The 16,219-nt window shown below is 47.2% G+C and overlaps 1 protein-coding gene across 6 annotated transcripts in view; it reads right to left on the bottom strand.

The window, feature by feature from the left end:
* Stat92e (Signal transducer and transcription activator Stat92E) overlaps nucleotides 1–16,219 on the bottom strand; it is a 158,529-nt gene that overhangs the window by 47,936 nt on the left and 94,374 nt on the right. For all 6 annotated transcript variants that reach the window (XM_077707421.1, XM_077707416.1, XM_077707419.1 and 3 more), the window contains 3 exons: nucleotides 6,173–6,700; nucleotides 3,761–3,976; nucleotides 3,300–3,451 (listed from right to left, as the gene is read on the bottom strand). In XM_077707421.1, the coding sequence (XP_077563547.1) occupies nucleotides 3,300–3,451; nucleotides 3,761–3,976; nucleotides 6,173–6,634 (830 nt within the window). In that variant the 5' untranslated portion in view covers nucleotides 6,635–6,700. The remainder of the gene's footprint in view (nucleotides 1–3,299; nucleotides 3,452–3,760; nucleotides 3,977–6,172; nucleotides 6,701–16,219) is intronic.

Genomic DNA, 16,219 nt, shown 5'->3' with positions numbered 1-16,219 from the left:
CGCATGGCGATGACCGGCCACCGGCTTTCCTCACTCGCCCAATCCAAGTTTCTTTCGCGGCGCTTTCCGCCTCGCTTCTTCTCTCTCTGCTATCAGTGTCTTCCAAAGTCACATTGTCACTCCGTTCCTTTCTTTCCCGCGTCTTTTTCATCGCCGCCTCATACTATAGTTCATTTCGCTAGGCCTTGGCAGTTTCACACTTTCGCCCTTTCCCCTCTCAACTTGCTCGGCCGTGACAGCCTTCCATCTTGCACGTGCAAAGCGCAGGACAGCATGGGGGGTCGCATGACGGGCGGCACATGGCTGGCTGGCTAGTGCTGATGCCGTAGAGGGGAGGGGAACACAAAATAGGAGCTTCTTTTTAGGGGCGAAGCTCCTTAGGGCGTGGGTCTGTCCATCCTCGATGTATGTATGTAGCCACCTCTAGTTTAGTTCTTGGATTGTTTAATAGATGGCGTGGCTACCTCTAGTTTAGTTCTTGGATTGTTTACTAGATGGCGGTACTTGTATATGATGAAAAGATGCGCTTGGATTGTTTACTAGATGGCGTGGCTACCTCTAGTTTAGTTCTTGGATTGTTTACTAGATGGCGGGGAGCGTTGTAATAAAATCCGTTCGCTGTTGGCGCGCGCTCGGAGTCGCCCGATGGATAAGGCTGCAGATGTGCGAGCCCGCGAGGCAGAAGCGCTCCGTGAAGCTGCGCGACGCCGCCGCCAAGATCCTGCCGTACGAGAGCGGGAGGCCGAAGCGTGTCGTCTGGCTGCGCGACGACGCCGCCAAGATCCCAGCGTTCGAGAACGAGAGGCCCAAGTGTCACGGCAACGGCACGAGGACCCTGCCGTACGCGAAGCGGCACGGCTGCGGCGCGAAGAGGATCTCCAAAACGTCAGAGAACGGGAAGCGGCGAGAAAACGCGCATGTCGGCAGGCAGACCCCGATGCAGTGAGAGCTCGTGAGGCGTCTGCAAAACGCATCAGGCGAGCTCATAGAGATAATATACTGACTCTAGAGGGAAAGCGCGCCGCTGAGCCAATGCATTGGAACCGTACGACACACAGGGGCAGACATGATACAACGATTTGAAGGTTGCCAGCTGAGCTTTTGCTTACTAAAAACGGCGAAAGCGATGGGTTGTAATCTGGCAACGTGCTACTGTGGCGTTTCCGCGTCCGGCTAGCGAAGCATGCCGGGATTAATTGTAACATGGCGGACCGCTTGCCAGGCGGATTCTGTGTAGGCGGCATCGACGGCATTGCGTAGTTTATCTCCTGTGGGTAGGTAACCGACGTGTTTTCGGTTTAGCGTGTGACTTATATGTACCGAGACTATTTGAGCAAGATGTGGCAACGCTCACACAACACTTGCGCGCAAGCTCGAATGCGACTGATGGCATGCGCGAGGACGCCAAGGAATCAGCTGATCCGTACTGGGGCGCACAGAAAAATGAATCTCCGTCATGATCTCCGTGCATTTTTGCGCTGTGCCGCGTTATTTGCCATTCTGTGACATTTTGCGAGTCGCTCAATGCTTTTCAAATGAAGTGAAGTGAACTGTGGCGTTAGCTAAATGTAAAACCTTTATTGATCCCCCCCCCCCCCCCCCCCCCCAAAAAAAAAAAAACGTCACCGCATGGGCCAACGTTGATATTGCCGGTGAGTCGCGGCCCTTTGAAGCAAAGGAACGAAAGAGCGCGGTCGATCGCAGGCCAACGAAGTGGCAGAATGCATGCCAAGGGAGTATGCGAAATACAGTCAGCGGCATGCCCTGTTTTCCTTTCTGTCTGTATTCGTCAAGTTCTAGCTGCTTTCCACCACTAAAGCTTGCGGGACTGAATGGGCAGTATTGAATGGGCAGTAGTTTTCCGAACAGAGCGCGCGAGGAGAGAACATTGACTTATTGTGACTGATTAAAAAAGAAACCACATTTCGTTACCTATTTTTTGTTCTACCTTCACGAACACTTGCGCGAAAGTTCGAAGCACGAAGAGGTTTAACAAGTTGCATGAATAAAACAACTGGAACCAACTGCAAACAACTGGAACAACCGAACGATTATAAAAGCTCCTTTTATTTCTCTTCCAACGGAAACAATCGCTGGCTGCCACTCCGTAGCCTGTAGTGAACTTGCAATGGTCAAGGTCAGATCGGAGTCGCTGTTCCGGCGTCAGTTCAGGGGCAATAGACAGGGTGTTTAACGTGAAGAAACGAATGACAGCCTCGCAAGCGGCCGGGGAGGCACTTGCTCAGCGCGTGCATCCGAGTAGTACCAGTTGTACACGTTTTGCACGCACGCACTGCGCAAGTCAGGCGCAAGGGCCTCGCCACTTCCTAGCACACTTTCAAATCCCTTCATCTGCAAACGCCGATCGAGGGACTTTAGCACACTTAAAAAAAATCGAAACCAAAACTGAACTACGCACTTACTCTTTGTTCGCTAATTAGAGCTTAATTACAATAAAAGTATTTTATAGAGCTAGTTTTAATTACTGAGGCAATTATTTGTAACTATTTTGCTTCAGTTCATTGTTTTAGTTTAGTAATTACGAAACAACTTTTTAGAGGGCTGAATACAATTGATCTGGCAACGATGGGAATTGTATCATGTCAGCCCTCACGATTCGTACGGTCTCGGAGCTCGCTTTACCCCCCTGGGCGAGCTCAGCCCCAAGGTGCCGACGCGCGGTTTAAGCGATACTTTCTAGACGTTACGTTCGGACACAGATGTAGTGGACGAACTTTCACTGAAGAGTCACGGTTTTACCGATGATTTCCCCTCAGGAGCTTCGCCCACTCATCATCATTCACCCCGTGGATATGCTGTGAATTTTTTTTAGAAACTTGGGATTTTAGCTAAAGGTTCACAAATTACGCGAGAACATGCTAAATACAGTGGTTTAAATACGTTCTTAGCCCACCTGCCGCGTGCAACCGTCTATTAGCCCAGTATCTATATGACGCTTTCGCGCGGTTCCTTAAAAGTCATTATTGGGGCTCCACTGCATACAAAAACCTGGAGACAAAACCATGCTGAGCTCTCGGGGCATGCCCTCTACTTGAGGTAAGCAGTTACAAGCACTTGTTTGAGTGGCATCTACATTAGACAGCGCAGCACGACAACACCAAGACTGGGCACCACCACTCAGCCAGATGTGCTGGTCCCCCGAGAAAGAGGTGGAGAAAGACAATAAGATCAATAATGAGAGAGAGAGAGAGAGAGAGAGAGAGAGAGAGAGAGAGAGAGAGAGAGAGAGAGAGAGAGAGAGAGAGAGAGAGAGAGAGAGAGAAAGCAAAGCCGCTCACCACTCCTGTATCTGGTCGAGGTTGTTCTCGAAGGGGGTGCCATTGCCCCCCAGCTGCTGCGCCCGCTTCCACTTGATCAGCTCGTCATCCAGCACCTGGGTCTGCAGCGCACCCAGCTGCATGGAGGTGTCCTGCTGCTTGTCCGCAAAGGCCTGCGCAGTTGATTAAGGGCAGGTTACAAAAGCCCTACCCTTATGACGTACTTGCATGCGAATCAGTCTCTTTCCAATCGCCCAGCTACCATCACCACCATCCTCCTCCCCCCTCCGCACCTTTTCCTCCTCCTCCTCCACACGTGCATACCCACTTATCCTTCTCTCTCTTTCACTTACACAGCCCACAGGCCATTCTTCGCTAGAGTCTGCAGGCGTAGTGCTGCAAATAAAGGCGTCCGAGCGTTCCCCGAAGCTAGGCTACCAACAGAGAGAGGGAGAGAGGGAAGAGGAGAAGCGGGGGCTCACGATGCGCATGTCCCGCAGCTCGTTGACCCTCTGCCGGATGGCCTGCTCCATGGCCTTGGTCTCGTTGTGCATCTTGTTGAGCAGCTCCACGTTGGCCTGGGCGCTGGGCTGCGACGAGAGCTGCTGGTAGTGCGCCTGCAGCTTCTGGCACTCCTGGTACTGGATCACGAAGGACTCCTGCATCTGGATCATGCGGCGCAGATCCTCCTCCGTCTCCTGGGAAGAGGGGTAAGGAAGGAAAGCAGACGTCAGAGACCTTCGCGCAGACAGACACACTGTTAGGAAGACGTCTCAATCGACATCACTGCACCGGAACAACCAACGGTGGCCAAGATGCTGGTGCATCAGTCGTCATGATGATGGGCGATATGTAGCAGAGCAAAGCAGTGCCTTGTAGTACGACTAGAGATTTTGGGCAGTCAAAAATTTGGAGAAAAATCTATTTTGTTTCGAAATGGCATGCATATGCAGTTTAAAAACATAGTCGAACCTCATTATAACGAAGCAGTGTCAGCGCAGTGAATTAGTTTGTTATATCCAATATTCTTTATAACCGTAGAGGTAAAAATCGGCTCTAATAAATCAGCAATCTGGCTCGCACAACAATCCTACATAAAAAGCGCATTGTTCTAGGCTTCGAACCCGCTATAAACGAGGCAGGCCTTATCTGTCTCCTCGTGGCATTTCAAACTAAACAGACAAGAACGTGAGAACATTAAATTACAAAAGAACAAAGTTCGTTCGGCAAAACTGGCCTGCGTTCTTATTTACTTGGAGGAGGATGTGGCCTTCACCTGGTGACTTTTCACAGTCTGAGCGGAATGAAGTTTTTCAGTGTCCATGCAATAAAGGGCCTTAAGCTACTAAAAAAAACTTGTTTTCTCTCACTTCTTGTAAATTTTGCTTTTAATATTCTAGCTGCCGAGTTTTGAGCCCTGCAGGAACCAAATATTTCTTCGTTATAGCCGATACCGCACGGTTCTTGAGGTTTCAGTTTCGTTATAAAAAGAATAGGCGTCATTGAAATTAAGCGTGACCAAAAACTTCATATTTAATTTGCTATATCCGATAATTCACTATATCAGTGTTCGCTATAACCAGGTTCAGCTGTAAATGAAATTGCCTCAGCTTGCACCACTAACTACAGTCATCCACCGTCTTAGCTAAAGCCATAGAGTCTATTCATACAATAATACCTAGTGAGGAATCTGGCGCTAGTAGTAACGCAACTTCAAAACAGTGGTTACGCTTCCATGGGAACGTTGGGTAGACGTGGAACCGGAATGCGTTGGCTTGAAACGCGCCTTGACTGCACATAATGTTTTTTTATCAGAAAAGCACTTGTTGCGTGGTTCGCTTTTTTACAAATTACATTGTGCACAAGTTAGTGGCTAAAAATTGGTGCTGTACAAATATGAAACGACGTGTTTAGATAAGGTTTGTGGAGTATGTTTGCCATTTACCACCTACTACAGTGGGGCGTGGTCTTCTCTAACAACTATTTGTAAAAGTTTCAGCGCTTGCAGTTTTTGTTTTTCAAAAAATATTTGGTACCTCTAAAAAAAGAAAGGAACTGTTTACATTCGGAGAAGTTATTTTAGCCTAAATTAGTGTCATTCATCAAGCTGTGTTCCTCTTGGCAGCTGGTCCGGCTGGTCTACACCATAGGAGCCGGCAGAACAAAAAATGTGGCTGTCCCAAGCAGTTTGCCATCTTAGCTTCGAAAATACATTGCTCTGCCAAATGAGCGGCACCGCAAATCCTAATTGCAGGCAAATGCACCACATACAGAGCTGTCATTTGCGCTTTTGATAACCCACTGATTGATAATGCACCCAATTCACAACTTTCGTAATTGAACGTTTCCTCTCAGCACGCCGTCAGCACATGCGACATTCAGTTCAAGGAAAAACATTTCTGAACGCTTCTTCCCAACACCCCACATAGACAAAGGCGTTTGGTGCAAGACCACGATGATAACGAAACTGGCTGCACGATCTAATCCACAGTACTTTCCGCGAGGCCATCGAGTGGCAATCTGAATCCACTTTTACCAGTCAATGCAGATGATCGAGCTGCCAGATTCCTCTCTAGTTATTACTGTATGAAACACTATTGCAGAAGCAATGCTTTATCCACTCATCGTCTCCTCCTGCCTTGGCGTAAGGTGATTTAATCACAACTGCTACATTTCTCAAAAGTTTAAGGAGGGCCTTAAGTACTTCACATTTGTTTGGACAGTTTTTCAATAAAAAATTCGAGATATTGTTAAATCTACGTTCCAGCTGAGCGTGTGGCCGACTGCATCCCAAGCTGGCACGCACATGCAGCAGTTCGACGCAGAGCAAAGGAGCCCTCAAAAACCCCTCCTCTCTCAGAGACTACCCAATCCTTGCTCCGCACGTGACGTACCTGTGTGCGCCTGCGCAGCTTGTCGAGCTGCTGGGTGATCTCGGTGTGCGCGTCGTGGGGCACGTGCGCGGCAGACAGGCTGCTGCTGCGGTGGCAGTTCTCGGCCTGCTGCACGATGCGCATCTCGGTGGCGAGGCAGTTCTTGATGACGCGGATGAGGGCGCCCGGGTTGTGGCCGTAGTTCTGCTTGAAGGAGGAGACCGCCTCGAGCAGCTTGAGGCGCATGACGAAGTTCTCCTCGGCGGCGGCCTTGCGCTGCAGCTCCTCGAGCAGGGAGCCCACCAGGCCCGGCGCGTACAGCTCGAAGGCGGGGCTCTCGGGGTCCATCTCCTGCCAGGGCTTGTCCTCGATCCAGGCAGCCAGCGCGCAACGCACCTCCATGGGGAAGTGCTCGCCGTACGCCAGCTGGCACTGGCGCAGAAGCTCCCCGGGGAGCTCCTGCAGCCGGCCCCACAGGGACATCCTCCCGCTCCCACTGCCGCCGCTCGGCTCACGCGGACAACGGGGGTGGCAGGGGGCACCTCCCTCCTGCGTGGAGAGCGAGCGCAGGACCATGACGCCGGTTGGCGTTTAACGCCGCTAGGCTAACTAGGGCAAAGAGTACCAGAAAGGCGGTCAGGTAAGAGAGATGCAAAGGTGAACACGGAAATCGGTGAGCACGAGTAAAAGTAAAGCGAATTAGAAGACAACAAGGATGGCTGCGTAGACGGCCACGTTGTGACTACGCGGGATAAGTGAGGTGTAAACATAATTGGCATCGGTAAGAAACTTAAGTGCACTGAAGTTTTCAGCTAAAATGTGAGGCGGGTGTAATGGGGTATGTTCGATAACGAGCACACTTCAATAGGCAGATTGCCTCCTTAGGAAGACCATCCACTCAAGAACACCAGCAAAGCTGGTGAGCAGGTCCCTGGCCCTCTGATGCTAATTCTCGCATGCACATAGGCAGGGGGTAGAAGACCTTTACACCACCTTGGGCACTGGTACGAATCAGCTGGCTATTTGCTATAGACCTCTCAGAGAACGAGACCAAGCCTTTTCATCTTCCACTGCACCACCCATTCTGCCTCCTCCGCAATCAAACACAAGGGGGACTGATGCAGAAGAGAGCAAGGCTGATGCTTACCCCTCAAAGTGCCAGCCTGACACACATGGCAGGCAAGCTCTAAAAGAATACCTGCTGTAGCTCTTCTTTATGTAGCTTTTCTGCTTTATCCCACTACCCAGTGCAGCGGCCTTATGTGCTGCTCTACACCACGATCTACTAGACTCTTGGTGAAGGTGCCCTGTGCAAGTCTCTAGCCTCCATCACTGTTAGCTGTGCACATGTCGTAGCTTATTTCAGCGTCCCACCGAGCAGTTCTTCAGCGCGCTTAGGAAACCACACCCACATTGTGGAAGCTCTCCGTACACAGATCATGCATTAAGCTGCTTATGTCACCTTCCCGACCGTTAAGTTTGGCCCAGGCTCCTCGTTGATGCTCCAAAAGGATTTGCAAGCTATGGTCTACAACACGACATGAATGGTACGAAAAGCCCCTTCGCAACAGCACCTACATGCAATAAACACAAACAAATCCCTTCTGTTTTACAGACAGATACAATGTCTCCTTCACTGCTGGTGCTTGAAAATGTAATTTGACATGTGTGTACCTTGTCCAAGAAGCAAAACACTTCCAGCGGCACTTCCCTCGTGTTTCATCACTTGTCAGGCAGCCAAGATAAGCTGACTTATCATTGTCACCTTTATCACAATTCTAGTCCAATTTTTTCTGGGTTTCAAAAAGCGTGTGCACCTTATGTGCCAACAATCCACTACTCAGATAAGGCATCGCAACTCCAAGGCCTCCGAAGATTACAAAACCATGTGCTCCCTTTGTTAAAAGCCTAACAACCTCTACATGCTTAGGGCCTTTTTCCATAGCTGGCGCGAGTGATAGGAGGGGTGCTCGGGGAAGTTCTCGGACTTGTCTCTGGAGTGGAAGTGAAACCGTTAATGGCGCCGACAACCAACACCAAATTTTTTCTATAAGATTCCGACGACAAGTCCACTTGTGTCCTGTCAATGTGCTTCCGTTAGACCACAATTTGATCAATCACTTAAGCCCCACACAACGGAGTACAAGCTTGACAAAAAAGTACATCGCCTCCACATTCAGCTCCGTGTTTCTTACACCTATACACTGCCCTCGCTGTTCTTAGCAGAACAAGTCTATCCTCACACAGCGTTCCTTCTGCCCCTGCCCACGGCCTACTCCACCACCGTTGCCGTCGGATAACACATTGCAGCAAAGATTTCGATTCTCAGGCAAGCAGCAATGATGTCCCCCACCAAGGCCATAGATTACACTATCTGACAATAAATGATGCAAACAGCAACGGAGTGGGAGATAACAGCATGCTTGTATGCAACTCCCGAAACTTGATACGACCCCACTTCAACCTCCTGCCGCCAACAAGAGCAACACTCAATTTCCTGCTCACGAGCAAAAGGGAGGAGGAAAAAATGAAACAGAAATAAGGCCGGCCCTATGGAGACCAGTGTGCCGCAATGCACGTGGTAGAAGGGCAACATACATTACTCTAGTGCAGCAGCTACAACTGCAGCAGCTAAGTGCAGCAATTTTATTTGAATCTATTATTTCGAAGGTGCTTGTTTGAAGCATGAAATGCAAGCATGTACTTCACAGATGTACATGTATGCAAATTTTGCAAGCTCTTCTAGAAGTTCCGTCGCTCGAATGCCGGTTCAGCCACTCTGGAAAATACTGCTGCAGCATTTGGCTAGCTTGTTACAGCTGCAGTATCAGTGCTGCTACTGCTTTGCTGCCAGCCCCGTTTCCGACCTTTAGCCAAGCTGGACTCGTTATTAGACAAGCCCACCTTCTTGACGCGCAAGCTTGAACACAGCTGCACTTCCATCAAGTAACCATCGACCACAAACAACAAGTTGGGAACGTGCGCAGACTTTCCTTGAAATACCATATTCCACCTACCATCCTATTCCTATTTTAGAATACAGCACATTGTGTCTATGTCGGTGCTGAACGTCAGTAACTTCGGAATCCACATAACCATAGGCAATAAAAAGTGTCAGATTGACAACCATTGCTTTGTGTGGTTCGGCTGAAAACGACGAAATCAGCGGCGAGCAGCAGCACTGAAATGCGCACTTCCAGTTTCACATGAAAAGGAGAGACAACTTCATAAATGTTTAGGCAATCAGAATTACAGATAGATACAATTGTTACATTCTCTGGAAATATTGCAAGATCATCTCTTTTCTGCGTGAGACTTGGAAAGAAACACTTAGTCAGTATTCCTGGGAAGAAGCCCGCCCTGCAAACTTGGAGAACTGGAGCAATACGAACCACTCAAAAAGTCAACCAAAGGGCATGATGGGCAGGGAACAATGCGCTAGCGGAACACAATAAGCTCTAGTTTAGATCAAATAAAAGAACCCGCAAAAAATTCTTCCCATTTGTGTGGCTTTGAAAAGCAAGTTTGCAAAGCAAAACAACTTTTGTTTACAGAATTGCTTGGCCAAGAGTCTGAATTTACAGGGAAAATGCCTACTTTTAAAAATATAATTCCAGCTAACAACACTGCAGTGGCTACAAGAGGATATCTGAGTAGCCTTCACGGCTTGCTCAAGCTCCCCTTGTCACAAGAATCGGCCCTACTTTTTCAGGGAATGTTGCACATGCAATAAGGCTCAGTTTATGCGACAAGCGAGCAATAACCACTATATGTCCAGTACCTTAAAAAAAAGTTTGCTCCATCTTGCTCTACCGCAGACACTTGTCACACAAGCGTTACCTGTGGCTCATTTAGAGTAAACCATTATTAGCAAGCAGGGGGGAAATAAATGCAATTACACTGTTACAATGTTTTAATTTCTGAAATCCCAGCGACTGCCCCCCCCCCCCCCTCCACCCAGCGACAAATTTCTTTTTTCTCAGATGCTCCCAACTCAGAGTGCAGCTAGACTACCAAGAATCTTTTGTTGTTGGCTACGAGCTTCTCCACCTGTCGCTGACACCTTCAAATAAAAACTTCCCAGTATAGCTCAATGGAGAACGGTTCTGCGAAGACCAGATTCCAGACATATTTTTCTTTTCCCGTCCGGATTTCCCACGAACGCTCCCCACTACCAGGGAAGGACGCTGCCTCAACCAAAACGGACAGTTCAAGCTCCAAAGAGGAACACTACTTCTAAGGAACCACTTTCTTTGAGATCCCAGAAGGGAGTGAAAAAAAGCCGTCATGTTTGCAGAGAGACACCCTGCCGGTGATTGATGCTCACCTGCTTATCACGTTTGCTCCTGCCAATGAAGCTGACAAATCACTCACTCAGTGGCCATATGCGAACCCCAAAACAATGTGCTTCGTTTCAACAATGTGCTTCGTTTATTAAGGCTACTGAACCTGCTCAAAACAAGCAACCTAAAGCGTTCTCATTTATAAAAATCGTATAGGGACCGGGCCGCCGTTGCGTGGCACCACCATCGCTTCATCGAACAGCGCTGCCCGTGGCTTTTAAAACGCTTGTCAGCAGAATGCAGGGGTAGGGGAGTAGCACAGACGGTGGCGGTTGGGAGAGGCATACGTGAGAACGGCTTTACCAGTCTTTTGCTGTGCAGATTTGAAAGCCTAAATAACCTCAGTTTTTTAAGATGGAGGAATCTTAAGAAAAGGGAACGCCTTTACGAGGCATGCCACATGTGAACAAGTGCAAGGGACAGGCTACACACATATTCAGTAAGTGCTACACACATATTCAGTAAGTGCATGCCACAGACAACGCTCAATGTGGAGCTGGAAGTGTGAATAAGTTCCTTTGGGTAATCGTTGTAATACACAAAATAAATTTTCAATGCAGCTTCAATTGAATGGAGTTTAGCACGCCAAGAAAGTCCATTGCAGCTAAATGCCCTGGCAAAGATGACACGCATTTGCTGTCGATAAAGAACTGTGCAATGCCCCAAAGCAAGTCAAATTTACCCCAAATGAAAAATTCTGTGCTCAACGGACAATGCCACATAACCTGATCTTCAGTATAAATGCTGCTAATTTTAACGAAATGTATGTTCACAACAGCTGCCGGAATGCGTTTCCGGAATGAACCCCGCAGGACCGTAAAAAAACCATTGCAGCACGTGGACAAGCAATGCTTTACGTCCGAATTTGAGGCTATAAGCCTGGTGCTAAGCTTCTAGGGTTTCAAGAATTACGCGGGAGGGTTCTCCGCTAGCTTCAAGAAAGCTCTTCTCGATTTCCCATCCGAATGGTGCAATCATATTTTCTCACGTTTCTACCACTTGAAACTGCGTCCCTTGCACTGCACTAAAACCGCCGTCACACGATTCACGTTCAAGCGAAGCACTTGGCACTAAGAAACAAAAAATTGAGGCGTATTGGCGTCAGCCTTTTCTCGTATGCAGGTGAGAAAATGCTGGGGTTGAAGCTTTGATTCCTGAATTCCTGCAACCGTCGATAAGATGGCTGCAGCTGCGGGACTGCGGCAGGTTCCTGACTTGCCTTTTCCTGGCAAGTTCCTGAATTGCCTTTCGATGCAGTTGCATCAAAAGGCAAGTTCCTGACGCAAACAAGTACCCTGTGGAAAGAATGCGCATTCGGTTTGAACAGGTTGCACCCTCCACCATCAAGAGGGGGAGACACCATTTACTCCATTGGCTCATCTCCCTGATGTTCAATTGAGGGCAAAGCCTGTCTGATTACTGATTGTACGGTTTTAACACACCGATGCAATGCAGGCGATGACACGCCGTAGTGGAGGGCTCCGGATTAATGTTGACCACCTGGTGATCTTTAACGTGCGCCGAAATCTCGTACACACGGGCGTTTTTGCTTTTCGCCTCCATCAGAAAAGCGGCCGCCGCGGCTGGGAATCGAACCCATGACCTCGTGCTCAGCAACGCAACGCCTTGGCCACTGAGCCACCACGGCGGGTGCAAAGCCTGCCTGAATATGCGAAACGCTTTAATGAGACTACCTTGTATGCATGTGGTTTGGTTTGGGACACTACATCAAAGAATAACATAGAGAACTTATTCTCTCTATTCAAAAGAAAGTGCTTCGAAATGTTGCAAGCGTTTCCTACGATATGTCACTGCACGATTATTTCAATTCCCTTAATATCGTACCTGTCCCACAATTGCACAACTTTCTTTTGCTGGCTAGTTATAAAAAAAACTTAAAAAGTAATAATACCGCATTTCTATCACCATGCAACCTGAGAAAGGTTCCTGATACACGATATACATTTTGAAATGAAGCCACTTGGTCGGTTCCTTTCTGTAGAACCAATCATGGGCTAGATAACATTGATAACTGTATATCTCTACTAATAAATTATATGATTTTAGAAAGTGTTAACATAGACGGTATTTCTATATCCGAATTAAAGCATTATTTTATAAAGTGCCATTCTTGAATTGTACATAAATATTGTGGTTTTTTAAAAGTGTACTACAGTAGTGACACGTGAATACATGTGCTCAAATTTTGTTGTGTTTTTGCTCAGTTTTTAATTTCCAATTCATAGCTTTATTTCGCTGAGTCATAGACTGCTATCCCATTATTTCTCATTGAACATGATACGGTTCATATTTCGTACATTATAGTGTTGTCTTATGTTTCAATATTTTGGGCTACTTGATTTTTTTCTCTTTTTTTTTGCATGCTTGATTTCTTTCTTTCTCTCCTAAATTGTGTCACTGCAGCAATTTGTTAGAAATATGTAAGCTAGCAGTGTTTTTACCGTGTTCTTTCTGCATCCCTGTAATTGATGTTTCTATCAGTGCTGTTTTCAGTAACGTTACACAATCTGTTACTCTACTGTACGATGTGTATTTCATTCCATTAACAGCTGCACTCTGCCCTAGCTCACTGCCTTGTAAGGGGGGATGGGAACCAGTCAAGGTGATATAGCGTCAGCTTTCTGTCCCCTCTCCCTGCATATTTTTTTGCTATGTAATAAATGCAAAATAAACTTAAACTGTATGCATGGGCACCGGCAGGGGGTGCAAAAGCCCCCCCCCCAGCACTTGCACCCTTCCCCGTGCCATCTCCCTCTCTCCTTGCGATACAATGCATTTGCACCCCTCAAGATAATATCCTGCTGACACCCATTCTCACACATGTATGTTTGCTCGTGAAAACACACTTGTCCAAAAAAAAAAAGAGAGAGAGAGAGAGGGGAGGGGAAGATGGGCATACTCTCTGGGCTTTAAAAAGCAGATCTCAGGGAAATAGCTTTTTACAAGCAAGTGCACTGTTGCTTTGGAGCAAAATCAGGGATTTAAAGCTTGGCATAGCTAAATTGAAATCTCTCTTAATTACCTCAATGTAGCCAAAAACTTCATATAAACTACACTGTACTTCCATAGTGCCGATTCAATGCTGCCTTGGTCTGACTCCGGAGCACCTTTTGCAGCTATCAATGTCAAAGTGAGATCCAAAATACCTCCAACAAAGCCGACGGAATCCACAGAGCTATTTCATTGTACCCCTGACTCACCAACCATAATCGATACAATCCAGAAAAAAGAAAGGAAAACAGCGACTGGAATTTTTCAAGCTTTGCCAAGGCCTGTCCACGATTCTTAACCAGTGTTGGCAAGGCAGTAAGTACCAAGATTCTTTTTTTCCTCGCCCAACTAAATACAAATTAGGTTACAGAAAGACAGTGTGAGCAGAACCCTCTGCAAGCACTGATTTGAACCAGACTTCACCTGATCCCCCCCCCCCCCCACCATGCAGATAGCCAGTGACAGTTGAATCTTGTTGACATTACAGAGTAAACTGCCGAAGAAAGCACACGATACGGGTCTATTGGACGTGGGCTTGTTACAAGTAGACTGTGTCAAACAGAAATGTATCCGCCACAGGCCCAATAAACGCTGCTGCATTTAAGGAAGAAAAAAAAAAATAACATGCAAACCACGAGTGCAGCTCATTTTAGTGGACCTCTCACTTCTCCGCATTCCTCTGCCTTCTTTAACACACTGCTTTCCTCGAATACTAGTCAAGTACCAAGAAGCCCCAATTCAGTAATAAGATCCCTAATAAAGCTGCCTTTATATCCGCAAGTTTGGCACCAGCAATGTAGGTCGAGGGCACATTCCACAAGGTAGTTCGGACAGAAGCAGTAAATCTAAGGAGCCACGCAATTCCTTCATACCTAAGGTCCCAGTGGCACACCACATCTCGTGAATACAGCGCTCCCTTCCCTTTGGCCCATGCTCGGCGCAGTCAGTTTCTGGCAGATAAGCTGACGCTAGCGTGGACGCCGGCTTTTTGAATGAGCCCGAACGGACAAACACCGACTATTCAAAGTGCCATGATAGCACGCACAATTCCATCTTCCCGCCAGATACTAAACTGCTGCGTAGTCCCTTCCCCCCACCCACGAGAGCAGCACCGCTTATCAATCACACTTTGCATCGTGCCTGTCGAGAAAGAGTTTCCTTTCTCTCTCAGCAGAAGCTGCAAGGCCATGGCAGACGCTAACCGGTTGCCTTCCCCTTGAGCAATGGGCAGCCGGCCACTAAAGACGCCCAGATAGTGCTGCACTGCACCTCAAAACTGGCATCTCGATTTGCTGCAGTGCCAATGCTTTTTGCTTGATCTACATAATTGTCTTTTTGCCTATGCTACATTTTAGTATTGGAGATGGCAAATGAGGTACAAAACCATGTCATGGATTAAAAATCGCGAAAACATGTCAACATCCTTACCAGCTGTCGGAACAATTTCGCAATTTGGCTCGAAGAAACTGTTATTGTAGAACAACTGTTATTGCAGAAATAACTTATTGTAGAAGTGCCTCTAGTTCTACTTGACCGCATCACTTGAACACAAATGTGCAGTTAACAGGCTAATAACTATGTCTAGTGTTTTCTCCATTGCGCCATTGCTGACGTCACATAGCAGTAAACTTGAAAATTTTGAAATATTTCTTTCATTTTTTTTTACCCAGAAACAACCTTCAGGGCTGCAAAGAAGCTGAGTGAGTTACTAAGCGCTAGTTCTTTCGAATTAAACAAGGTTTTGTTTTCTCATCATTGCCCCTTTAATGCTGTGGCTGAGTACTAACTAAAGTTCATATCTTTACTCTATCCAGCAAATTGCCCTAGGTGACCGAACAACTGAACTGATGAGTAGTGTATGCCATGCTACAATTTATTTAAAAAATCTATGGCTAGTATTTAAAGATGCCACCTCCTCCTAAAGTTTCACCAAAAAAGGCTCAACTCTAGTGCGCTCACGCATGGCATGATGCACGATTCCTTAGAAAGGACCGATTTCAACACAAAAATAATAATGTGCGGTTGGGCAAGTTGGTTTCCGATAAATAAGCGTGCTACAAAATCAGGAGACGAGAGACAGATGGGACAAGTGCCTGCCGCGCCCATCTTTTCGCCCTTTGTTTCGTAGCACCGTTTATTATTCGATATAAACACACTCAAAAGGTGAAAAGTGCAACGAGTAACTTGCTCTACTCGGGAGCTGGTGTGAGCGAACAGTGGTTTATACGTGTGAAGTGAGTTGGAAGTGAAGAGAAAATAGCTTGTAATAATTGCCAGAACATAAATCTGGAAGCACACAAAAGAAAGCAACAATTCGGAAAACTTCATGGCCTGAACAAGTTGACAAGCCATAAAACAAGTTCGAGCCCCTCGGAACAAAAATACACAAGCAAGATACCCTGGCCAAGTTGACAAAGTACACCGACGATACTGCGGTCGAGACTGGATCGAAGGACGACTACCCAACCTGACCTCCATTCAGTATGCATTACAAAACGCAGCCTACAGCCTCAAATCAATGCTCCCCAACATGGGAGTATGCACTGCATTCGGGAAGAAAAAAAAAGAAAAATTCTCTCGTTATTCGGCTTCAAACCTGCCGCACACAAACTCTTGTCCATCACTCTAGCTGGTCCTATTATCAAGGATACATTCGAGCCGATACACCTATTTGCATCCAAATCGGCCACAAGAACAGCCCTTAGGCACAACT

This window comes from Haemaphysalis longicornis, unplaced genomic scaffold, assembly GCF_048455015.1.
Source record: "Haemaphysalis longicornis isolate Haplotype H1 unplaced genomic scaffold, Haemaphysalis longicornis Haplotype H1 scaffold_4, whole genome shotgun sequence".
NCBI lineage: Eukaryota > Metazoa > Arthropoda > Arachnida > Ixodida > Ixodidae > Haemaphysalis > Haemaphysalis longicornis.
This window is presented reverse-complemented; position numbering and strand designations above follow the sequence as displayed.